The 26,047-nt window shown below is 42.9% G+C and overlaps 1 protein-coding gene across 7 annotated transcripts in view; it reads right to left on the bottom strand.

Annotated features, from left to right (window-relative positions):
- The window catches only part of AFF2 (AF4/FMR2 family member 2), a 468,843-nt gene that overhangs the window by 292,491 nt on the left and 150,305 nt on the right, over positions 1-26,047 (bottom strand). For 3 of the 7 annotated variants that reach the window (XM_038588490.1, XM_038588488.1, XM_038588491.1), the window contains exons 2-3: positions 23,308-23,440; positions 13,179-14,039 (exon numbers count right to left, since the gene is read on the bottom strand). In XM_038588490.1, coding sequence (XP_038444418.1) covers positions 13,179-14,039; positions 23,308-23,440 — 994 coding nt within the window. The remainder of the gene's footprint in view (positions 1-13,178; positions 14,040-23,307; positions 23,441-26,047) is intronic. The other 4 variants (XM_038588489.1, XM_038588492.1, XM_038588493.1 and 1 more) reach the window with 2 other exon arrangements.

Genomic DNA, 26,047 nt, shown 5'->3' with positions numbered 1-26,047 from the left:
TATCTCTGAGATGTGGAAAGTGGCCAACTTCCATGTTGCACATGATTATTTTTGGTGCAAGTACTCTCAGATGAAAGTTTCATGTGTGGCCTTTAAGGATTTGCCCATTCTTGAGTGAGGAATGTGCAGCCTAGTAGCAGACTAACACATTTCTATTAAGCCAGCTGGATTGGTTGACTTTGCAGAGTCCTTACAGCATGAATATTCTCTAATTCTACAAGCTGTACCATTGCTTTTTAAGATAGTGACCACTTCTTTCCTTTAACTTAATGTCCAGAGTTACGAGTCTGGAGTTCAAGGTTCAGCTCTATAACTTGGCACAGTGAGGCCTTTGATGAGATCTTTTCCCACCTGGCTTCTACGTGGGAAGTGAGGCTTTCCAGCTCCCAAAGTCTGCATGTAGAAGAATTTCCAAATATGGAAGTATGTAGAAATTTCAGAGAGGATTTAAAGCAGTTGATGACAGGAGAGGAGTGGATAAGTAAAATTGAGTAAATACATTATGATCTTTTCCTGTATTCGAAAAACATCATTTCAATCCTAGTAACCATGGAATGCAAACATGTTGCAAACTCAATTCTGCTCCTTTCTTCTGCTTCCACTTCCAGAAATTCATGACCTTAACTGAAAAGGCAATGACCATGTCCACCAAATAAAGGCAAGGAAGCAGAGCTGAACAGTTTTTAAGGTAACAATTTACCTAAATAGCCAGTCGCAATAACCCTACTCCAACTCCACCAACATCAAAAATGAAATTTCTCCCTAAGATTATATCATGGCCAGGATGAGGATAGTGTTGAGTAGAAAGTTACCGCAACACGCCACCATTGTAAACATGTTCCCTGTGGAGACAGCGTGAATCTAAAGGAACAAAAAATCAGGAAGGATCATAGTAGAGTCCACAGCTATCACTACAAGAGAAATTCAACTGGAAATGCATTCATTTAATTTTCAAAAATTACAACATACAAAACATAATGTAACATTTAATATACTCCATAACTTAGAGAAAATTGTCACTTTCAATTCTATGATTTCTAAGAAAGTATTCAGCATAGTTTCCCATGTTCTCTGAAGTACTATAATCTTCCTGAGTTAAGATATTAATTTTTAAGTGGAGAACCAAAAAGGCCATTTATAGGAAATAAATCCCTCATTGAAGCATAAGAAAATTATCATGACTTTTTGTACAACGCCTTGCATAAGAAGCACCGTGCAAACATCAATCAAATATCATGACATTAAAAGGCTATAATATCATGACAACATGACAGTAAAACAGACAGAAGAAACTTACTTGTTTTGTGAAGATTTAGGTGTCAAAGTAAAGAATCTTGGGTAATGGTGTCACCATCCACAGACTGCCCAAGCTAGAAACCTCAGTCATTTCAGACCCTCTCTGCTGGCTTCCTTTCAATGGCCCATCTAATTGATCCCTGAATCTCATCAAATCAACCTGAAAAATCTCAAGAATGGCTGTAATTCAAATTGCCAGCATTTCTGCCTGGAATATTTTAATAGCTTGTTCAGTGTTCTTTCTGCCTTAAACCTCTCCAGCCCTATCATACCCGCTACTCCCTTCTTGCAATCCAGCCAATCCCTGCTCCAGCATGGCTTTTCTAAAGTATCACCTGCCACACTTAGAGCATTAAAAAGCTCCTCAACACCTAGGGCTGACACCAAGACCCCAATCTTCCCAACCAATCTTCCATCTGAACTCCCCAAACACAGTAGATTATTTTGCCTCTCAAGGAATCATCAAGCCCATTTACAGCCTGATGTGGGCTGACATTGTAGGAAATGTTCGTACTGCCACTTCACCAAGAAAACTTCCAATCATGCTTCAAGAGCTAGCACACCAGCTACTACCTTCTTGAAGAGGCTTTCCTGAACACTTCAGACAGTCTTAGCCAGCCATGCTCTCCACTCCCAAAGAATACTCAACAACCATCTATTATATTTCACTGTGATATTTCTGTTTTTGTGTCTACATCCCCTGACTTAAGCTACTTAAGATCAGGCAACATGTCTTCATCATGTCGGCCTTCAAGCTCCTGGCATAGTGCCTGGCACACAATGGGTACTCAATAAAAGTTTGTCAAACAAATGAATAAATGAATAAAACAAACAGAATAAAGAAGATCTGCCTTACAGATATTCTCTTCTAACAGACCTTTCCCACAATGCAAATGACAATATTTTCAGATTTAAAACATCACAATTCATAATATCAGATTCAATGTGAACAGCTCAAAATATTACACTTGGAGTTTTTTTTATGTCTGTCCTTGGGCCAAATGTTGTGTTCAAATATCCAACAAGACCATTTTCTTTGAGGTTTATTTTAGGTGGATTGTGGATTCAAACTGAATTCTCTAATGTGGGTCCTCTTTACCCATCAATCTTGCCTGGGAGGATGTTAGATCTCTTCATCTTCCCAAGGATCTGAAGATCACATTTGTTCAAGCAAATAGTGCAGAACTACAGAGAGACAACATGGGTACACTTAGTGGGACCCCACTCTGGGTGAGCCATCCTGGTATGCATCTCTATCGGGTGCCTGGGAGGACATTTCTGGGTCTCCCAGAGGATGCCAGCTTCTCCGGTAAGTTTACCTCAAGACCTGGGTGAATAAGATGCTGACAGGCAAGGGGAGGTCCAATGGCAGGTTTGCTTTAAAGCCAGGGACACATTCTTAACCAGCTTCAAGAGTCATTGTTCACACATGTAGCCTGAGTGAACAGTGACTCCTGAGACTGTATAAGATGGCAGCTACTTTGGCCACCACCAACCTAATTAATGAAAGTACAACACAGATGTAACAATTCTTCTATAGTACCTACTTTAAGCAGTGAGCTATCATGGCACCCCTCTATCACAGGAGCATGGCCCTCGAAACCCCACTAATTTCTACAGCTTTAGTTTAGCTCATTTGATCTAGCTAAGATCTGAATTCCTTTTTCCCATCAATGCACATATTTTAGCTATTTGAAGTTTTACCTTAACCTTGTTTCATCTTTAAAGCCTTAATAAGATAGATCCTTTCTCCTACCCATCCTCCAGAACCTAGATATCTTCCTGGAGGCTAGGTAAAACTTCACGGAGTACCAAGAAAGCCGTCATTCTCCAACCTTCTCCTCCTAGAAGTCCAATGGCTTTCTCTGGCCTCCCAGAGAGACATGTGGACACTGACACATCCAGACACATACCCACGTGCACAACACCCCTGACACAGCAGCTCTGAAGAGCCAGTGCAGGCTGCCACACACCATCAGTCCTTTCATCCCGTTTAACTCAAAGTCTCAGGCTGTGCAAGAGGATCTGTTCTTCCTGGAATCTCAAAAACCCGTATGACGCCACCCAAGTCAAACACAAACGTCAGTGCCCTGGGAGCTCGGGCACTCCAGCTCTAAGACGGCAAAAGACACATCATTGTCACCTCATGAGTTACTAAGGAAAAAGAACCCTTTCGAATGGTGATGTGATTTGTAGTGCAAAAGGTATTTCTGATCCTGGGTGCAAAGCCTTTTTTTATCCACCTGTGTATAGACCTAGCAGAGCCTCTACTCCAGGGGCCAACTCTACCTCAACTATAGCTATCTCTCCCATCTCTAGGATACTGCCCTCTACCATCAGCAGGGCTGACTTCCCTCTCTTCTCTGCTCAAACATCTTCCTGGTGATGACAGGCAGAGGACACCAAGCATGTTTTGCTGTCTGAAGCTTTGTCAAGATCTAGTCCAGGGCTCGGCACACTACGTGCTCCAAATCAGATCCAGCCCGCTGCCCAGTTGTGTATGGCTCACAGGCTAAGAATGGTTTTTACACCGTAAAATGGTTGAAAGAAGCCAAAAGAACATTTCATGACCCATGGGAACACATGGCATTTAAGTTTCAGTATCCAAAGGTAAAATTGTATTGGCATCCAGCCACACCCGTTCATTCAAGTACTGCCCATGGCTGTTCTCACACTACAGTGGCAAAGTGGAGTATGTGCCACAGACTGTATGGCCCACAAAACTGAAAATGTTTAGAAGAAGCTTGCCCACCTAAGCTTTAGTTCATAATTGAGTCAATTGTATTGACAAATTCTTTATTACTTAATGAGAAAAAAACCCATTATACTTACTATTCTAGAAGATTTTTAAAAATCACTTTTCTGCAGTTGTATTGAATCACTTATTCACAGAAATGTTCTCTCACATAGGCACAGTCAAGCTAAAGAGCTCAGAGAACTGGGCTACAAACCTGAAGTGGCTTCTGAGATGGAGGAGCCCACCTTCCTCCTTTGGACTGGCTTGGGTTTTTCACAATGAACACTGCCTGGCCTCCCTCCATTCCTGGCCTGGGAAGTAGAGGAATGACCCTTTCTCAGAGTGGGTTGACTAGCGGCCCCCCAAAACTCATGTCTACCCAGAACCTCAGAATGTGGCTATTTGGAAATCTGGTCTTTGTGCAGATGTAATTAGTTAAGGCTGTAGGTATGAAATCACCTTGGATATCAAGTGGGCCCTAAATCCGATGACTAATGTCCTTACATGAAGAAGTGAGGACACAGAGAGACATACAGAGGAGAAGACGAGTAAAGATGAAGGCAGCAATGGGAGCAAAGCTGCAACAAGCCAAGGGCCACCTTGAAGGTAGAAGTGGCAAGGACAGATTATCCCGTAGAGCAAGTGGAGGGAATTCAGCCCTGCCAACACCCTTGTGGATCTCCAGCCTCAGTAACCATGAGAGATTACACTTCTGCTGTTTGAAGCCATCCAGTTTATGATACTTTGTTAGGGCATCTATAGAAAAGTAATATATCTTCCATTTCTAGAGTCTTATAAATTTTTCAAAGACCTTTCACAGCTACATAGCTCACTTATGCTCACAGTGACTTTCTGGACAGGCAGTCCATGGATGACCTGCATTATTGTGTGGACGTCCAGGGAGAATCACCCATGTAGTATCTACAAATAAAAGCCAGGGAACCTGCCCATCCTTTGATAACTACTCTTGCAAATTGATGATCTGTAAGCCGTTTCCATCAGTCTACGTGGGGGGCTCAGACATTTGAGAGAAGTGTTACTCATACCTTCTATAGAGATCATTTACATGCCTGCTTTTTACTGACCTCTCAGTCACGTGTCAGGTTTATCTCCATGGTGGTTTTGTTTCAGCCCCAGAAATCCAGATTTTAGCTATGTTGTCTGAGCACTCTGCTTAAACCATCTTACCAAATAGCCAAAAACTCGGAAACTTCATGAACCAAGAAAAGGTCCTCTAACAAGTTGTGTCATATGTTACTCATTTAGGAATATTGCAAAAACACTACTTCTCACCATATTTGTAAATGAAAAACATATGACTGTAACCTGTAATACCACAAGAAAAATTGCTCTTTTGGTATGCTTGGCCCCAGACTTTTGAAATATGAACCCAGCAAGGGAATTTCAACTTAAGCTGGATTCAGCTTGTTATTCTCTTGCCCCTTATGTGCCAGCAGAGAAGCTACTTTTAGAAAATTAACCCATACATATATAGTAGCACGCTGGACACCAAATGCCATCATGAAAATGACACTGAGGACCTGGCTTCTAGTCCCAGCAGAGTCACTTGCTGGCTGTGTGACTTCAGGCGAGAAACTCTAAGTCTCTATCAGACTACACTTCTGCATCTATGAAAAGGGAATGATGATAACCCTGGATGCTCTTAGAATCGGATCAAAATAAGATGGCTAGGGGGAACGGGAAATAGGGAGACGTTGGTCAAGTGGTACAAAATTCCAGTAATGGAAGATGACTAAGTTCTAGAGATCAACTATCCAGTATGGTGACCACAGTTAGCAATACTGTATTGTATACTTGAAATTTTCTAAAAGAGTAAAATTGTAAGTGTTCTCACCACATACTCAAAAACCAGCAGATATACAAGGTGATGGATATATTAATTAACCTGATCTAGGGATAATTTCACAATGTTCACATATATCAAAACATCTTGTATACCTTGAACAGACACAATTGTTGTCAATCACTCTTCAATATAGCTAGGGGAAAATAAGATGATGTATGTGAAAGCATTTGTAAATTATCAAGTACAAAAGGTAAAGGTGTTTATTATAGTCACCAACATTATAAACTCCATTGGTAACCAAAGCACAGCACTTCTTAAAAAGATAGTTAATTAAAGATTATTTGTTCTTACATCAATTAAAAAATACTAAAGAGACTTACAACAGCCATAAAGAGTTTATAACTCCTTTCTAAAGCCCTTCGCATTCACTATTTGGGTTGAATCAATATGGTTATCTACTTGTCAATTTTTCTTATTCTTTAACACAGAATGTGAGCAGCCTGTTTTTTATGACTGGCTCAGAAGGTACTAAGCTAATCGATATATCCAGTGATAACAGGATGATTTGGAACACACGTAAGAAAAGCTTATCATTTTACTGCATACTGAATCTGTCAAAATATTTTCCGAGAAGTAATGTGAAAATAGAAGTTCTTCATCTTTCATGATGTGAGTGGGTGGAGACAAAAGGATTAGGAGGCTATTTCCTGAGTTCACAGCTTGGTGTTTTCCAGTGAATTATAGCAGATAGCTGTTTATCTTTTTTAAAAATGAGTTGAATCTGGGCTGAGCTAGTATCCAACCCCAAAGGAAGATCCAATTCTAGTTTTCCCCTACTTACCTAGTCTTAAAACTTCCCCAGCTGTTCTGAAGAATGGTTGATTAAGAGGCTGGTGCAGGCAGGGTTCACATCCCTCTACGCTGTCCCCAGACTCTCAGTGGGGTGTGGGCGACCAGGGAACAACTGAAGTTACCTCCCAAGCAAGGCAGGTTTGGGCCCATTGCAAAGGAGAAGCATGCCCTCAGAGATGGACAGCTGGAAGAAACCTCACTGGAGACCCAGCGTAAACTCCTCATGTAACAGGAGGCAAAATTGCTCTCTCAAGACTTCACAGAGCAAGTCAAGGCCAGACGTGGAATCCACAGCTCAGTAGAACATCATCCAAGCCCTACTTGCTAGTACACCATGTGTTCCATCACATAAGATTGACTTTCAGCTAGCTTCTAAAGATTCACTGAAATTATTAATAAACAGTGATGTTTAAAGACATGTCATTATTAAGGATGACTTAAATTTGCGTGGTATAGGAATTAAAGGTTTTCTTTTTTTCTCATGGAATAAGAACAAGTCAATCTTTTGGCTTTTTTCCAAATAAAAAAATGTTAGAAGTGACAAGGGATTCAAAAGCACAGCACAGCAAAAAATAGCAGACGTTCCAGGATGCCGAGGGCTACAATCACTTACATCCAGCCTCAGAAAAGAAAACACAGATGCTAAAGAACAGGACTCGAGGAAATGAGGAGGGAAAAAAAAACACTCAAAAACAAAACCAGGGATCTGCAAGATCTTTACTAAAGCCAAAAGTTGAGCCCTACTCCTCAGTCTGCCTCGTTCTGATGAGCAAATGGAAAGAAGACAATGCACATTGGGGGGGCAGCATGGAAGGAGAGTGTGGTCCAGAACAACCACTTCAGCACTACTGTAGAAAGAGCCTTGGGAAAGCACTGTCAGGAAAAGCTGACAGTCTTGCTTTGTCTCCAAAGCAAGAAAAGAGGGAAGAGGGAACACTGGAGCTCAGAAGTTACTGCTTGGAGCTGGTGAGAGCAACAGGCTCGAGCGAGGTCCTCGGTCAGAGCACATGAAGCCATTGCAAAAGTGAAGTTTCAAGTTCACCATCACCATCCAGTTGCCACATCGCACTTTGGTGCCATAACCCCACAGCTGCAGACAAACTGGCTCATCCTCAGAATGTATCTTGCAGGTTCTGACCTCCCTTCTTTGTACTTGCCAATCTCCCCCCTGTCACTGAATTGTACAAGTATGAACTTCCCTCCTGATCCTTCTTCACCTACTGTAATCCCACCCAGTATTCAAGGTCAGGTTAAAAAAAAAAACGTTTTTAAAGATTTTATTTATTTATTCATGAGAGACACAGAGAGAGGCAGAGACCCAGGCAGAAGGAGAAGCAGGCTCCCTGTGGGGAGCCTGATGTGGGACTCAATCCCGGTCCCCAGGATCATGACCTGAGCCAAAGGCATACGCTCAACCACTGAGCCACCCAGGCATCCTAGGTTCAAAATTTATCTTGCATCCTATCTCTGTAAAACCTTCTGGAGTTGCTCCTATGCATCAATGTCTGGTGAAACAGCCCTAAGACTATGAGGATGGTCTTGGCTACCCTTCCCCAAGACGCCCTTCCTGATCACTCGGCACCTCTCTCCTCTCAGTCACAAACAATGCAAGGCTCTGGCTGGGTTCTATCTGTCTTACTGGCTATCCTTTCCAGATGCTTAGTTGGGGCCACTTCAGTCAGCTTAGGGAGACACTAAAATTCTGGGGGAATGAAGAGGCGTGGTAAGGAAAATGAATTTTAGCACCCATGGCACCATGTGGTTGGAAGAGTTAGTCAAAAAGCCTCAATAAAAAGCAAGCACTAGGTGATGGGCTGGCAGAGGATCTACAAAGCTTTCTGGATCTTACACTTCCATGGAATAAGTGCTAAGATCAAGGCCTCTGCTGGTACCCTGAATGTGTGAAGACTTTCAGAGGTATCTTCATTCATTCCCGATGAGGTGAGAATAAATCCTATTATTACCCTGGACTGGAGACTATTTTGTTTCCATAAGAATGGGCCAAAAATAAACTCGTGATGTATATCAAGTGAAATCTGTTTGGCCCGGTTGCACCCAGTAGCTGATGGCCTTCCATCCTTTGAAGGAGCTGCCTCTGTGGTTTCTATGGGGCTGCTGGGGCACATCCAGCACATGAATGCTAAGCTCCCAGTGTTCTCTGCAGTTCTCCCACAAGGGACTTGAGCTTCCTATCTACCTCATAATAAATAAAGCTAATTATACACAGTGTTCACTGCATAGGATGCAAAACCAATAGAGCACAGTCACAAATGCAAGCAATAACTTTTCAGCTGGTCAACAAAGCCAGCCACTAAAATAAGCTAAAGGCAGTTCCTATCATTTGTATCAGTTCCATTAAACTCTTCTAAGAGATTCCTAATTTTGAGGCAATTGCGGCCTCAGACAGCCTTAGGTCACAGGCAAGAGCAGCTTGTGAGGCAAATGATACTTTATGGTGATGGCACTCCACCCATTAGTATTGTACTTATGAAAGCTTATTGACCTAAGATGGAAATACTTAATATCCATCATCGATCCTTTAATTTACATGTGATTATTTACCCCCCCAAACAATCCTACCAATGAACTGTGCCAAAATGCAAAGCTAGCCACACCAAAAGATTTTTATCCTAATGAGAAACATAAGTAAAACATCTGTAATAAAATCAAGTATAAAGCTACATTTATTAACAAATTAATTTCCTAATAAAATACCATCTGCAAGCTACCCTCAGTTTCCACTTGATATAAATAGGTCTTTTACTGTTTTCAGACGCAGTTCCCAGAAAATTCTTCTAAGCTCAACTGCAAAACACATCAGTCTTTGCGGTGGGGGTGGGGGGTGGGGGGAGGTTGCCTGGTATGTTAGTAAATTCTGCAAAACTAAGTTTTAAACAAATTATTTTGTTCCAAAAGCATGCTTCCATTGAAAAGCGGACCTTTTGCAATAAAGTCGGTTAGACTTCTAGAATCCTTAGCATGGATACAGAAATTCTAAGAAGCAAGGAAATGTTTCAAGGATGGGCCATAAATAAAATTTCCCCACTCTACACATGAGCATAGACACATAAGCAAACATGGGCACACGCACATGCTCATTCCACTTCAGTCTCTCAACTCACAAGTATATTCATATCTGCTTATTTGTACATCGTAGAATACTGTCTGTGTTCTGGTCATTCAACTTCCCACAGCTCCCAAATGTACTTCATGAACATACAAGTTGGCGTCTCTCACTAGAGCCAGGGACAAAGTGGGGAATACTCACAGAGCCCCCTGACTGCTCTCCTGACAAGCCCTTTTAGCAATAACCAAGGAATAATGCTACCACTCATCAGTGATGGCTAATTTGACTGGGGACCCAGAACCCAATGCCTGGACCTCTCGGCGCCAGGGACTGGGGCTGAATTCTCATGCTAAGTGCTTTTGAAAAGTACATCAAGATTTAATAGGGTGAATTTCCAGACTTGGTCAGAGTTTTAGCCACATAAACTCCATTAGGTGCAATGCTCCATAATGCTCCACCCTGTCTATATTTATGCTCATGTTTTAACCTACACCCTTGTAAGTTCTCAGGCCGGCTGTCAGACTTCTCATTTCCTTGCATCCTATTCTTGGCTTCCACATTTCCCTTGAAGCCAATATGTTCCCCTGACTTGAGGGCCCTAAGCTTCTGACCATCCCTCTTTCAAATCCTTCCTTGAGACCTATATTTTAAAATAAGTACTCTCTCCACTGATCTCTCATCATGACATTATTACATCTGACCCATTTTTCATACGAGGCTCTACCAAAGTCTATTTGTACCATCACCAAAGGTTGTGTGCACATAGGTGGCTTTTTGGATGTTCATCTCCAGAGTTGAAGACAGCTCAGACTCTCTTTGGAAATGTAGCTCTCATTGGTGTGCCAGAGCATTGAGTTTAAAAAAAATAAAAAAAAAGGAAAGGAGAAAGAAAGAAAGAAAGAAAGAAAGAAAGAAAGAAAGAAGAAGGAAGGAAGGAAGGAAGGAAGGAAGGAAGGAAGGAAGGAAGGAAGGAAGGAAGGAAGAAAGAAAGAAAGAAAGGCAAAAAAAAAAGAAAAAGTATGAAGTCGTTTCTGAATCTGTGTCAGCCATGTTGTGAATATCTAAGAGAGAGATTACAATGGAGTGAATCTCACTGGGACTGTGACCTGTCCCTTGGCTAATGAGGTCCAGACGCAGGTTGACAGACCTTTTAATGGGCCAGTGCCATTCCCAGACTGGCCCCAAGCGATGGCATTGCTGTGGCAGGAGGGAATGACACCAGATACCAGGGCAAGAGAAGGGACAAGAATGATACATGCCAGCCTCTCATTATACTCCTCTCCCAAGACAGGCTTCTTGTTGGATTTTAAGGATTTCAATCCCATATGAAGTAATCCAGTGGAAATGAGGATGAAGACTTCGAAACGACTGTGCAGGAGCAGAGCAGAGTAAGACACAGGCAGACAGGGCACAACTAAAGAGATTTAACTGATGATGGATTTTCAAGCATTCATTTCCCTTTGTTCGTGGTAGTTGATTAACACCATGGCTTAGAAAATGTACTCAAGTAACCATTTTTTAATTTCATTCATTTAACAAATATTTATTAAGTATCTACTGGGTGCCAGGCATTTGCCGGTGCTCGGGATACAAAGAAGGAGACATTCCTTGCTCTCCAGGAGCTCACAGTCTAGTAGAGGAGACAGACACATAAATCAGTGGTAAGGCGCTAGAGGAGCCCAGAGGAAGCAGGGGAGCTTTCACAGAGAAAGGAACAATCTAGCAGACTTGAAGGAGGAACAGGGCTTCACCAGAAGACAAAGGGGAGGGGAGGGAAAGACGTTCTAGGCTGAGAGAACGGCAGGCACAAAAGCAAGGAAGCATGATATCGCGTGACATGACGGGGAACCACAGGTAGCCACTCGACATGGCTGAGACTTCGTCTGCAGGTGAAGAAATGGTGAAATGGGAAGTCAGAGAAGGAGCATGGAATCAGAGTGAAGAGCTTTGTATGCAGGACTAAGAAACTTGGACCTTGTCCAGGAAGCGATGCGAAGGCACTGGAAGAATCCAAAGCAGGGAGTGACATGGTTGGATCTGCCCATGATGTCAGCCTGAATGGAGGATGGTTTGGAAGAGAGGTGAGACTAGAGGGAGAGCAGAGAGGAGGGGCCGTCACAGGGGCCCACGGGCACTCCGAAGGCAGGGAGGGTAAAGAGGGGACAGGCTGGAGAGATCTTTGGGAGGAAGCTTGACAAGACTTGATGAATAATGATACAAGAAGCAAGACGGCCTCAGAAATGAAAAGATATGAAAAACATGCATTCCGAATATATGACCCACAGCCCCATTCCTCCCTCCCTCGGTGTTCCCATCATCCTCTGAAGTCCCCGCATCTGCTGAGTGCGAACGAGGGTGCGAGAGCCAGAGCGGCGCATACAGTCAGATTTCTCTAATTCAGACACCACTAACTTGGAATCTGCAACAATTCACACCGACTGTCTGTGCCTCCCATTGAGTAAGAATTTCAACCTACTTTCTTCCTCTGTGTCTTTTCAAGCCTTTAGGCACCAGTAACAGGAATCCAATCTAAAAGCAGTGGCTTCTTCCAATCAAGCGCTGGAGGTGCAGTAGGGCAGCCGCTTACGTGGTGGTATCTGGGGGGCACCCAATATATGACCCCCACCCAGGAGCCACAAGGCCTGGGATCCAATCATTAGCGATTCACTCCTTTGGGAGAGGCTGTGGTCCCTCCGACTTCTCTTTTATAAGGCAATGATTCCTGAGATGGGTGGGACATTTAGTCACTCTAAACCCAGTGGGATGGTAGTTGAGTATAATGCCTTTGGCTTTGACAGAAGGGATCAAGGTAGTATAAGAGGGCTATGAAGGTACTTGTGCAAGACGGTTGGTGCAGAAGGCAAGATTGAGGGATACGGAAGACAACGTTAGGATCTTGCCAAGGAATGGCCCCAGTAAGCATTCAAGAAACTAAGATTCTTAAAGAATGCCTTCCACTTCCGATGCCAGCAAACCACATGTTTATATTCTTGTACCTTAAGGAGCTTCTGTGCTTTGTGCTTATGAGATGCTATCTGCTAGTGAAGGCCTATGGTGACTCCCAATCTTTGCGTGGACCTCACACTGCTTATGACCAGTTATAATCTCCAGTGTTATTAGTTCGTACATATCACTACAAGTGCACTCTCTGAGACTATTTTCTAAGTGCAACTTCTCATTCACTCAGACTGACCTTGTCTGTTGCCATTCCACATTATGGAGATTTGACTGTATTTGCAGAATGGTAATCAGCCAAGTCAGAAGTGACAGAAGATCGAGACTGAGACTCTGATCTTGAAGAGTCTCCTCTATGGCTCAAGAAGGTAAATAAGAGCTGCTGGTGAATACTTGATTATAGAGGTTAGAGCAGTCAACCAAGGAAAAAAATGAAACAAAACAAAACTTTAAAAATTACTTACTTCACTTGTTTGGAGAATCGTGAACTTGGGCAGTTTAGGCTTTGAACTGGCTGCACTGGGTTTTCCATCCAAGAGGGATCCAAATGACAGATTCCCAAAGCTGTTCTCGAATTCAATTGAGGGCTTCAGTGTCGGAGGGACGTCTGATGCCTGGTCCTGGCCATCCATGGGTCTGACATATGCAGTTGGCTTTTGCTGCCCCATGTTTGTTTTGCAGTAAAGCCCTGGTGGAAAGTTCTGAACTGAAAGGCCACTGCTGGGAGCTAACAAAGAGGAGGCAACTAGGGGAGACCCAGGAGCTTGCACTGTGAATTCAGATTCTTCTGGTGAGACGGATTGAAAGATTTCTTTGAACGGATCCCCTGCACTGGATTTGAGACTACCATCTTCCTTTGCAGATGCATTTGACTCTTCAACTACTCCGACCTGGGGCTGTTCAGCTGGGTAAACAAAGAAGTCTTCCAGTCGGGCTTGGGGCTGGTCCTGTGTAGATGGCTGCAACTTGTTTGGCTGACCACTGGCCTGGCTGGCTGGGACAGTGCTAGCACTCTGACTATCTCGGGGCCACTCGGCTTTTGGTTTCCTGTTGCTGTGTATTAGAGTGGAATTCAGTATCACGACGGAAGGTGGAGGCATTGGTGCCGAGGGGTGAGTGCTATCCTGGTGAGATGGGAGCATTCGGTTCTTTTGTTCTGGGAAAAAGCTTGGTTCATTTTTGTTGATGGGAGTCTGGGGCACCGAATTCTTTGGGATTCCCACTAGATGATTCTGATTAGAATGGTTAGTTAGCAAATCCTTCATTTCATCATAGTTTCCCAGCGTGTTCTGGACTCGGTTGGCAAGTGCATCCCCTTTGTTTGTCTAAAATAACAAAAAGATGGGGGTGGGAGGAGAGAGAATGAATAGGTTTGTGTTTCCTAATGTTAATGTTTCAAACAGATGCCCTAAGTAGACTAGCATATAGGGTTCTTTAAAATTCTCATGCTGCCATATAATTTCATACTTTTCATGTGCTATGTAAGAAAAAAAATCAATAACACTATTGAAAGAGCCTCTTGGAATGAGTTGTGTGATTAACGTCTGTATACTCCCTGGCCTGTCCTTAAACATGCTCATTGGGAGAAAGTTTTAAATTACGTCGCTTATGAATTTTATTAGCAAAGTAACTTACTTTAGGTCAGATGAACTGAATGGTTATATTCCATATTGTGATGAACAACTTCAGCTTAGTGATCACTGGAATTGTAATGGAACGTTTGACTTATATTTGTTCTTGACACGTCAGCCCTTTGCGCCACATTATACCATGAAAAAGGCTTAGCCCATTGGATAAGGAAGTCAGTGAAACTGTGCAGTCGTGGATGCATTGGTTTAGAAAAGCTCAACATCTAATTGAGCTAACATGACTAAAGTGAATCTAATTCCTTTTCATCAAAGGACTGTATAAATTACTGGTGTCAGCCCACATATTCTGGGGACAACTGTGTATATATTGATGATTCATGTTTGTTTACTTTGAAATAGTGCAATTGTTCATCAACACTGACTCAAGCTCTCCTGTGTCTTTTCAATGATCTAGAAAAAATTTGTTCAAGAACTCAAACTGTTGCCTACGTAAATCAAAACAAAGTCAGATTTCCAAAGTGATGTTGGCAACTAAATCATTCTATGGACAATCAACAGACCGGTTATATCATCCCCTGTAGGAAATACTAATCTTGTTAAAATGGCTGTGGTTGTTTTTCAAATCATTAAGTTGCCGCATGGGTTTTTGTAATACAGAAAGCACGGCTTTCATAACTAGAAAATGGTAGACAGCTATATGCTTGGAAACGGCATATAGATTTTGAAGAAAGCTCAGCTGTTCATCTTTGAAAGTGACTTCTTACTATTCCCTTTACAAGACAGAGGTGTTCTCAAAACAAGCTGTTGTATTTGGAAGGGCAAAGGACTTCTTTGTACCCAGGCTGCACTACCCTGGTACGAGCCATTGCAATGAAACAAGGCTACAGGCATCCATGGAGCCATGTGGCAGCAGAACCACTGGATGGGGAAGACACCCCCACCCTATGTAGCCTCTCGGTCCCAAGAGCCCATGGGCATGCTCTCCATGCATGGGAAGGGGTGACAACCTCCCCACTGGTACAGCCTCCACTGCAGATGTTTAACATCTCAGATTTCTCACATGCCCTTAACTCAGCCCAAGCTCCTGGCAATACACAGGGAGTGTGCCTACCCAAGTCTGGGATCTCAGTCTACACCTAGGCTGTCTGGCTGTGTGCTGTTCTCTGTATGTGATGATGGAAGTGTGCAGATGAATGGAGGGTGAAGTGCTGGAAATGGATGAAATCACCCAGAGAAAGAAAATACAGAATGAGAAGATCAGGCTCAGGAGGCCACCTTGGGATGTATCAACCTTTTTTAAGCGATCGAGAGAAGAAGAGGAGCCTGCAAAGGATACCAAGAAGGAGCAACCAGAGAAGTAATCAAACTGGTGACCTTGGCCTCGTTGTTAACATGATCTCCGTGTACTGTATGCGGTATCCAAATCATAGCATGTGTGAAATCATATAAGACATTTCCAAAGAAATGAGGGCAGTGAGGGAAATAGGATTCCAGAGATTAAGGAAAAGTATGCTCAATAACTGCTAAAAGGGTCCTGTTGGGGATGGGGAATTTCGGAAATCCAATAAATGTCCGTTTCACCTTTCTTATCCACAAGAACATCTGATATTGCATCACATGCAACCTTGGTGCTAAAGCAGTGATTAAACAATTAACATTCCATATAATCCTCGGCTGGATAATCGCTCACTCCATTTTCAGAAGTACATCTGAAAGGCCTATTTAATAGAGACGGGTAGAAATCACTTACATTCCCTGAAAATCCCTAGGTTTGTCCATTTTAATGGCACAAATTACTCTTCAGCTAAGGCCAGAATAAACTCTGGATATGGTGGTTTCCTTCCATGGTGGCTTGTGACTAAACATTTGGGCAGCAGCCAAAACCCAGTCTCCCCCCATTCAGTCCCTTCATTCAAAATGAAGAGATTTCATCGTGCTGAGCGCCCAGTAAGAATTTGATGCAAGCTTTAGATACTTGCAAACTTGTTCTGGCCCCTCAAACAGTTAACCTCTTAGGTCAGATGATGGCCTAATGAACACTAGTACTTGACTATTTTCAAGAATCTGACCCAGCAAGGTGGGGGAGACAACACCATTTCATTTTCCATGTAAAATGCCTTTGTTTTACACTGCCTCATTTCATGAATTTGGATGTGCTTCCTTCCCTCAAAGATTATTCTGTAAGATAAGCACTTTTCCCTTTTTGCCTTAGCTACCAGGAAGCTCAAAGTTCAACTGGCTGAACTTTCATTGGAAGTTTCCTGGACATTCATTAAAAGTTGTCTGAACTTCCATTGAAACGGAGTTTAAAAAAAAGCGGGGGGGAGAGAAAAAAAAAAGAAACTGAGTTCTACAGAATCAGAACTGTGCCTCGAGATGTCAAAGAGACCAGCACAAAGTAACTCACTCTCTCCAGGCCAACGTGGTCAAGACTCAAGAACCTTAAGACTCATTTGCTTGCAAGCAAGCTAGTCACATTTCTGTTCCTGTTCAGTAGTAAATAAAAGGGACATGTTCATCTTTTCTTCAATGGAGAGAACCTTGATTAGGTTTTAATGTCTCTTAATTTACCTCTACTGTTATAATGCTCTGGGTTTCCAATACATGCAAAGATTTTTTTCCCATCTCCAGGTTTTAAAATATGCTTGAAATTAGGAGAACTGGCCAATGTCTAAAACTACAGCTACATAAATAAAATCAGAGGAAAATTAAAAGTTCTCTGACTAGGTCTAGAAAATCAACCTCCCACCATTGAAGGTATACTACAGTAATGATTTATTTTCCTGCATATAAGTATGAGCTCTTAAAGGTCAGAGGCCACCCTTTGTTCACCTTTATATCCTCAAGACTTATTAGCACCATGTCAGGTGTATATCAAGCACTCAAAAAAACTGTTACTAACACGAACAGAATCAAATTATAATTCATACCCTACCTATATCAAAATAAAGGCTTTGAAACAGCTTGGAGTAAAAGGTACGTAAATAGAAAAACAAAAGTCAGTCTGATTCCATTACTGTGACTGAACATCAAATTGCACTTTGAGCTCCCTGGTAGCGAAGACAAAAAGGAAAAGCTTAGAGCTTACAGAATTCTCTTTGTCTGATGGAAGGAAGCATAGCTTAATTTATTAAATAAGACAAATGATTTCCAGATACTAAAATGTAAAAAGGAATTCTTATTGGTTCAGTTACAAGAACCTTTAAACATGGGGCACCTGAGTGGCTCTGCCGGTTAGGCGTCTGACTCTTGGTTTTGGCTCAGGTCATGATCTCCTGGATCATGAGCTGGAGCCCTATGTTGGGCTCTGAGCTCAGCATGGAGTCTGACTGAGATCATCTCCCACTCCTTCTCCCTTTACTCTTCCCCTGCACATGCACACACACGTGTGCGCTCTCTAATAAATAAATCTTTTTTAAAAAGAAACTTAACAATAAAACATTTTTTTTCAGCACCAATTCTACAGAAGATGCAATGATGTTCTTCATGTGGCTTTTTCTTATGATGATTAAAGGAAGAGCATTGCATTCACGTCTAATTCAGTGAAGGCACATCTACATGTGGAGTTAGGGGCTAGGCTAAGAGCTCCAGGTGTGGGGTTTTCCTGTGCACAAATGACACAGGGGCCGAATTGGGAGAACCTGGAGGAATGAAGGGACGTCAACTCCCTTATACTAGCTTCCTCACAGAGCAATGGCCTCAGAGGGACTTGTGAGCGGAACTGCATGGCAGGCAGTTCAAGGTTGAGTTCACTGGCGACACTTTGAGTTGCTGATTGAAGGAAGATCCATATGCTTTGCATAATAGACGTGCCGTGGCTACAAGTAGAAATTACCATAGTCATGCTTAAGACACATACTGGTAAAGTCAACAATCACCAGGCAGGGTAAGGCACAGAGGACACACAGACAGATAGCCTCAAAAAGTCCACCATTTAACAATCTCCAAATAATTAACAGTACAGTCTAGGTCGCCTGGGTCGCCTCCCTGTCTTTCCACCACTGGAGCTGGGTAACTGTCAAGCAGTTTTTAAATTTCTCAAGATGTACACATGAGAGCCACCAGATAGAAAACCTACACAATGGACTCTCATTATACACAACAGCAACTTCTGATTTACACTGAATGTTCTTTTTCACCCTCCAGAGTCTCAGTGATCCTATTAAGGAGCAAGGTATTCTTGGCAGTCTTGATCAGACATTATAAACATGGCAAAAATGAAATTTAGCCATTTCGATCAATTACAGGCTTCTTTCAATTGGCCAGTTCTTTACTTCCCGTTCTAGATAATTGGTTGATTCTCAAAGGTAACCTCAGCAGCTCTTACTTTCTAAGTAATCACAATTTCTCCATCATCAAGGAAATGCATTTTCCAAGTATTTTCAGGCATAAATTACATGTCTGGTTTGTGGCTAATGACTAACAGCACTCCTTCATTTAAGCTTTTTTCCTCTCGCTACTCCAAGAAACGCAAAGTTGCCTCAGTTTGCTTCTAATGCTATCTACAAATCAGTAGTAGAAGTTCATTTGCAAGACTAATGCGCTAGGAGGCGACTGTACCATCATATTTCTTTTTGACAAAAAGAAGCAAAATAATTTAAGTTTTGAGGCTCATTTTTTTCCCTTTATTTCATTGTGGCTAATGTGTGTGATTTAGTCATTCCTTTTTTTTCTAATTGTAATATTTTTTCAGTTAATCTCTTAAGCCGTAAGTTGCTATTTCTTTCTTTAATTATAATAACGATAATATCTCAAACTTGTACGGCACTTTCCAGATTTCAAAGCAAGGTCTCCCAACTCGTTTGATTTGATCCTTACAACCATCATGTGAGTCAGCAGAGCAGCTCTGATCTCATTCTGGCTTCTACCTTCCCAACCCCAATGACCTTGGGTAAGCCACTTAATCTCTATGTGCCTCGCTTTCCTCGTTCTCGTAGAGTGCAAAGAGTTATAAAATGTTAGTTGCTGTTGTTGCTTTATTATTACTATTATCAGGGATTATTTCATATCAGGTATTATTATTCAATTCACAGAGGAGGAAACTATAGGTCAGAGGAATGAAGTTTCTTCATCAAAGTCCCACAGGAGGTAGGTAATAAGCTTATCAGGTCTTCTGACCTCCAGTGGGAGGATAAACAGCTTCCTGTGACAGGTACTGAACCACACAGAACTTGGTCAAGATTCACCACTGGCATGGATATGAAGCTGTAGAGAAGCTACCTCACCTCTCTGAGCCTCAAATTCCTCGTGGGCAACATGAGGAAAACGAGTACTCCAGGTGTCATAAGGACTAACCAGGCACATATAAAGCCCTAGCATATGCCTGGTGTACAGCAGGCACTGGATACATGCCAGTTCCTCATCTCGCCCAGTCTTCCCACACTAGCCTACACACGTCATATAGCTTCATGTTTTCCAAGTGCTTTTGAAGACATCCTTCTCAACACCATAGCACAAAGTCGGATTTGAGTTATAAGTGACAGAAGCAGCTGCCCAGAGAAGTTACCCATCACCAACCAAATATAAGGGTGGTCAACATTCTTTCCATTCTGTGAATGGTAGGGGTGAAGCAATGAAAGGAAAGAAATCAGCCAGGATGATGAGAGATCACGGTTTCTTCTAATTGCTGAGAAAGGGCAGGGGGTTTTAGGGACCAATGCTCATTGGCTACTTCATGAACTACCAACACTACTGGACAACTGATCAGACCACATTTTAGGCTTTAGGGTGGCAAGAAGTTTCCTGAAAGTCCTGATCCACCACCAGAAGTTGTGATTTTTAATTTGATAAGCATTCCCACCACAACCCTAAGGAAGGGTTGGGATATGTCTTTGTCTCTACCAACAGACCATGGGCCAGCTCTAAAACTCTCCCTGCCACTGGTATGTCCAGATACTCCAAGGGTGTCCACATCAGTCCAGGTCTAGGGAGCTGATGGAGGTGCACAGCAGTTCTAGTATCATAATATGGGAAGGGAGTAGGAAAAGCATACTCTCCTGAACACAGGAGAATCCTGAACACAGACACAGCAAAGATGGCAGCTGGTCATCAAAGCAATGGTGAAAGAAAGAGAATCACTAGGTCATCAACTGTTAGCTTAATTTCTCTCCTATACAGTCTTGACTAAAGAACAACAGCTCTTCCCCATCAGGAAACATAATGGTGACAGGCTACTAATCACACAATAGGCCTGGCCCTGAGCTAGACAAATGTTCCCACCTAGCGCCTCTCGTTGATATACCCTTGTCATAGTGAGACAGATGACTTTTGAAAACTTCTGGAAATGGTGATTTCAGGTTTTTTAACTGCTTACTCAGAAATACACTGCTTACATCTTAAAATAAATACATGTCTATATTACAGGCTTGTTAACAAGGGATGGCCCTTACCTTAGAGGTACAAGGCCATTAATTCAACATGACTTAAAGTTATGAAGGGGTATAAACCAAGGGTTCTACACCTCATAATGGAAATAGCATTGGGAATGGAGTAGGTTTTGAATTTTAAGAATGACTCTTTGAGTAAAGCTCATTTTTCTAACTTATCCAAAGATGAGGTGTAAAACTCATCTGGTTATTCCTCTTCCTCAAGAAGGGAAAAGGCATCTACCATCTTTTAACCTCTCTTCCATTTTCTGGAAAAAAATGGAGGCCACAACATCTTCCCATGGCTGATCACTCTTCACATGTTCTTGATTTTGTGCTTGCTCTGGGAGCCTACCTCATTCATCATCACCTCTTCCTCCTGTCCCTTCACCCTCTCCCTCTTGACTGACATTGGGGCCTTCCCATCAATCTCTAAACGTGTTCACATTTCTTCTACTCCCAGACCCCAGGCAGTTTGGCTCCCCACAATGAGTGCCACCATCAACAAATAAAACAACTCTCCCTAAAGTCACTGATCCACCTCCCTTAACTACCAAATCCAACAGGCACTTTGTAGTCCTGACCTTTCCTTACCTCTGGGACACAAATAACAAATCACTCCTCCAGCCAACCCTGTATCCCCTTGATTTCTATTAAAGGATTCTCTCCTAGTTCTCTTCCTACCTCTGTGATCAATCACTCCTTTTTAGGTTCCTGGACTTTACTTTGCCATCTCTTTCACTGCTTAAACATTGCTGCTCCCCAAGATAATCTTTGTCCTTCTTGCTCAATAATCTGACAGCTTCCACTGCCACCTACCTGCTAACACCTAACTTGCTCTCTTGAGCACTCTCAATAGCTCTAGATCCCTACATCCATATCTGCCTTCAGTCCCACTGGTATCTCAAACCAAGCGTGCTCAAAACAGAATTCTTTTTTTTTTCTCTGCAAGCACCAACCCTGTTTCCTCCTGAACAACCTGTTGATGAGACTGCCATCTACTCAAGTCAAAAATATGTGAATCTTTCACTCTTGTCCTGCCTTCTCTGCATCCAGTCAGATCCCCAGTCTTGTCATGTCAACTTCCTTGCTCTGCCTGAAATCCTCCCTGCCATGAACGCCCTTTAGCTAACTACAAATCTTCTCTATCTGCCTTTTTGTTTGCCTTACCTCCAACCAACTCAACACATTTTCAACATCGTCTTGAAAATTCTCTGTCTGCTCTGGCCATTCCCTTACTTGAAAGCTTATAGTGACTTCTCTTCAGGTACAGAATTGTGTCCAAACTCCTCGGCACAAGGTGCCAAGTCTCTGCTAACCTGTCCCCCACCTATCTCTGTAGCAGCTACCATGCACTCGTGCCTTCCCTCGCTCGTGAGGAGATCTGCCACTGGGCAGAAAGTCATTATTCCTCTTTCTACATTGGCCTAAGACATGACTAGTACATAGCGGGCCTTCAACAAATGTCTGCTAAACTCATCATATCACTAAATACTTGCATTCAAAGGTAGTATGTAAATTTAATCAATTGAGCTAGGGAAAGTGCTGTTTTAAGGATCATACTACTATTGACAGATTGGAGAAGAGTAATTTAGGTAACCTAACTCTCTTTCTTGGTCAGACTTCTTGAACTTGGAAGGCACCTGAGTCTCAGTCAAGAGCTGCTTACTTATGGTGAACAAGGTAGCAAGACTCTGGTCTCACTGGTCACCAATCCAAACAGCTTACTCTCCACCCAAAAAGTGGTATTTGTGCCCATGCTGTCATTTCCTTTTCCAGAAGTCACTGTCCCCTAATTGGTGCCCTTGTAAAAGCATGGCTCTCAAAAACTGCCCTGGATTGTTGTCTTCATTCTTATATCATTTTGTTTCATTACAAAAATGACACTGCTACTAAATTTCAATAAACTCTCACCAGCCGCCAGCAATTCCACAAGATCCTTCCCCCAAGCCCCACCCCAAATAGAAAGTTCAGAGGCAGTCATTGTGAAATCAGTACTTGCAGACATAGTGGCATGAGTGTTACTGGAGCTACAAACCAGCTAGGATAGCACTAGGCAATCAACCTGGCATACTCACCCCCCTCCCTGGCTGAGGCAATCTCCCCATGCAGGATGATTAACCACCAGGAAAAAAATGATTGGCTTTTCCCCTTGTCCTAGAACAATGATTTTCAAAGAGCACTCAAACCACTCCACAGCTGTTAACAACCTAACATGGGAAAGGAAAGCAGTGGCCTTGCCGGCAGTGGATGGCGCTGATTGGGAGGAGAAAAGACACAGAGCCATTGACCTTCTGATGAAGCCTTCAGGGGCTGCCTTGCTGATAGTCAAAGTGGGGACAAGCGCCAAGAAGGCATTGTCCACTCTAGGAAGTGCTGGGCGGGAGAGGGTTCCTTTGAGATGGGGAGTCTCGCTAGTCCCGTCCACATCTGACAGTACTCCCCCAAGATGACAGAATTGGTCTCTGAAGACTTCTTCAGAAAGCTGCAATTGCCCCCAGCACAGGGTATGCAAAGATTTCATTTGTCAAATATATTCTCCTGGAAATGATCTGGGAGCTTTAAAAATAGATTAAATGTTGATTAGCGTGTTCAAAAACGTAATAAGCAACCATGTTCCAGAAAGAGAAATTACATACATATTCAGCTACCTTGTAGGGCTCCCCAAAAAGATCAAAGCCTGAAGAAAAGAGATCGTCTTCTTGCTGGACTTCCTGATTCCTCCGCTCCCATTCCCTTTTCTTAAGTGCACTACGGTCTTGTTCATAGTGGCTGAGAGGAAAAGAGAAAGACAAAAGGAGAAAAAGATTAATTAGTCATGTAGGTCATTCAGATCTCCCTTGTTATCAAAAAGAAGATAAACCATACAAGCCAAGGCTACCCGAACGGATACGTCACACAGAGAGCAGAGAAACCTTTTCTTGACTCCCAAATGATTTTAAGATTTTGACCAGCTCTTTGCAATACGGAAGAACATAGAAAATGGCTTATTAGAGACCATAGTCATGCCTGCTAGTCTTCCAGAATCCTCTCCTCTTGCCCTTGCTTGAATACTCCCGGCAATTGCAGGCTCCCCACCCCCACACCCAAAGTCAGTCCACTGTGCAGAATGGTACTGAACTCAAGTTGCTCTGTGTTGCCAACCACTTAGGGCTCAGAATTCATAGATGTTACAAAGTCCCAAGGGAAAGGAATTAACTGAGATGTCACAGACCAATTGTAATTCTGTCCTGAGCCCATAGCCATAGTTCACCTGTTGTAACAAAATCACAGGAGAGTTGAAGGATGTTTTTGGAAGTCGACAAAACCCTGAATCACTCATTCACTCACGCTTCCTCTTCTGTGGTGGTGCTGTCGATTTGCTCTGCCCATAGCTTGAGTCATAGGCAACTGACAGCCTTTTGAGGAAGCTCTTCACAAAGAAAGGTGTTTGGCTTGAATGGCAAACTACTAACAATGAAAGATGTCAAAAGCCTTGAATGACCTCAAGGCACATGTGTTTTAGTAGTGGCGTGCTGTGTAGACAGTGGCGTTTCAGGCTTTCCCATTGGAGGATCAGAACAGAAGCTTCCAGACAATACTGAAGATCTACTCCAGGCCCTGGGATTTTATACAATGAAATGCTTCTTGATGAAGCAATGGTTTTCTTCATTGGTAATGCAAGGATGTGCATATCACACTAAATCTGTACGTCTCAAAAGTGGTGGATTTTATTTTGTCCATTGGGTCTTCTTTCCCCTCTGCTTTGAAATCTTACCCAAAGTGAGCAAATATACGGGGGGCAAGTGTAAATTGTATAAACGTATGTAAAATGCCTAGCAGGTGCTATACAAATGTTGCTTTTCTTCCCCATGTTAATACTGCCATGTTAAGACTTAATTAGATAATTGGTATGCAAATGAACATAATAGCTAAAGGAATTACAAGAGATACACTGATAGAAGAGTATAGTCCACAGGTTTTGAATATATCCCAGACCTTAATGCCTATCCTTGGTAGCCTAGTTTGCTCCTGAGGATCGTAACTTTTAATTTACAAAATAAGAGTCCAGAGCATGAAATATCCATGGCAGCTTAACTAGATATTGATATACACGGAGTGCAAGATGCCACTACACTTCATCATCCCTCTTTCTCCACAGGAATCCTTGAACTGACAAATTCAAAGTGACTTTGATAGTCTTGTCTCCAGAATCAACACTTCATTTCTCCAATTAAAAAAAAAAAAGTGGCAACATCGAAAGGCTATCCAAACGTACATTATGCTTTCCCTGTACGAACAATGCTAGGCACAGAGGAGCTCGCTGGACTAGTCATGAGAGTGCTCAGCAGGTGTTATCACCATCTGGGGAAGACACACGAAGCCCAGGCCCCACATCTGGACCCCATCTGGTCAAGGAAGATGCCAAGTCCAGATCCTAGAAGGCATACTCTCCTTTGGAGTCTCAGACACCACCCACAGGTATAACACTTGCTGGCATCCTCTTTCCTCTCCGGGCACAGGGTGAGATCAGAGCCGCAAACGGCTGCTGTGGGTCCCCACATCTTTGTGTTGGAGGCTGAAGTGTGACCAGCCAGACACAGTCCCGTCTTCAGATCTTGCACACGGGGCATGGGATCAGACTCCAACACCATACACTGGCAGTGCACAACCCAAGCCCATCACTGCTGTGTCACAACGTAAGAGGGAGAAGGTGTCCTGGGGTGGAGGCGGGCAAAGCAGTCAGTGCGGGCACCACGAAGGTTGGTTGCAAAAGAAGACACTAATTTCTTCTCCTGCCACAGCAGATGACTCTGCTCCACCCCAACACCAGAGCCCAAACCTCACGCTTCTGAGCAACGCAAGCAGGATGTCAGTTTGCTAGCGATCTGTTCCCTCAGTGCACCTGACAGCCCAGAATGACAGGCCCATAGATCACATTTAATCCTCCCATGAAGAGAACCGAAGTACTCGGGTCTCTTGGCTTTGCAAACTACCTTTCTTCTCCTCCAAGGGAAAGATATAATTAAAACCTGGAAGGCAAAAGGAGGAGGAGGAGGAGAAGAAGAAAAGGAAACGTGCATCAACTCTCATGACAACCCTTCAAGCGGCCAGCAGTCAGGGCACTTTGGGCGCTTTTGACCTGGGTTTGATTTGCGAGGAGGCTCTTGGCTCCATTTTGCCTCAGTTCATTAGCTACCAAATTCCAGATGAAAATGTGAATAGCAGATTGAGTGTGCACATGGGTGTTATCTGTTGCAAGCAAACTGCCTGCTGCATTTTTTAACACATATAACAAAGAACAGTTAATTCTCATATCTCTGGCAAGAATGGATTTAATCTCCACAGAACACCACCGCGCTTGGAAGGCAACCAAATCTCTCCAACTTTTTCCTCTTT

This window comes from Canis lupus, chromosome X (assembly GCF_011100685.1).
Source record: "Canis lupus familiaris isolate Mischka breed German Shepherd chromosome X, alternate assembly UU_Cfam_GSD_1.0, whole genome shotgun sequence".
Classification (NCBI taxonomy): Eukaryota; Metazoa; Chordata; class Mammalia; order Carnivora; family Canidae; genus Canis; species Canis lupus.
This window is presented reverse-complemented; position numbering and strand designations above follow the sequence as displayed.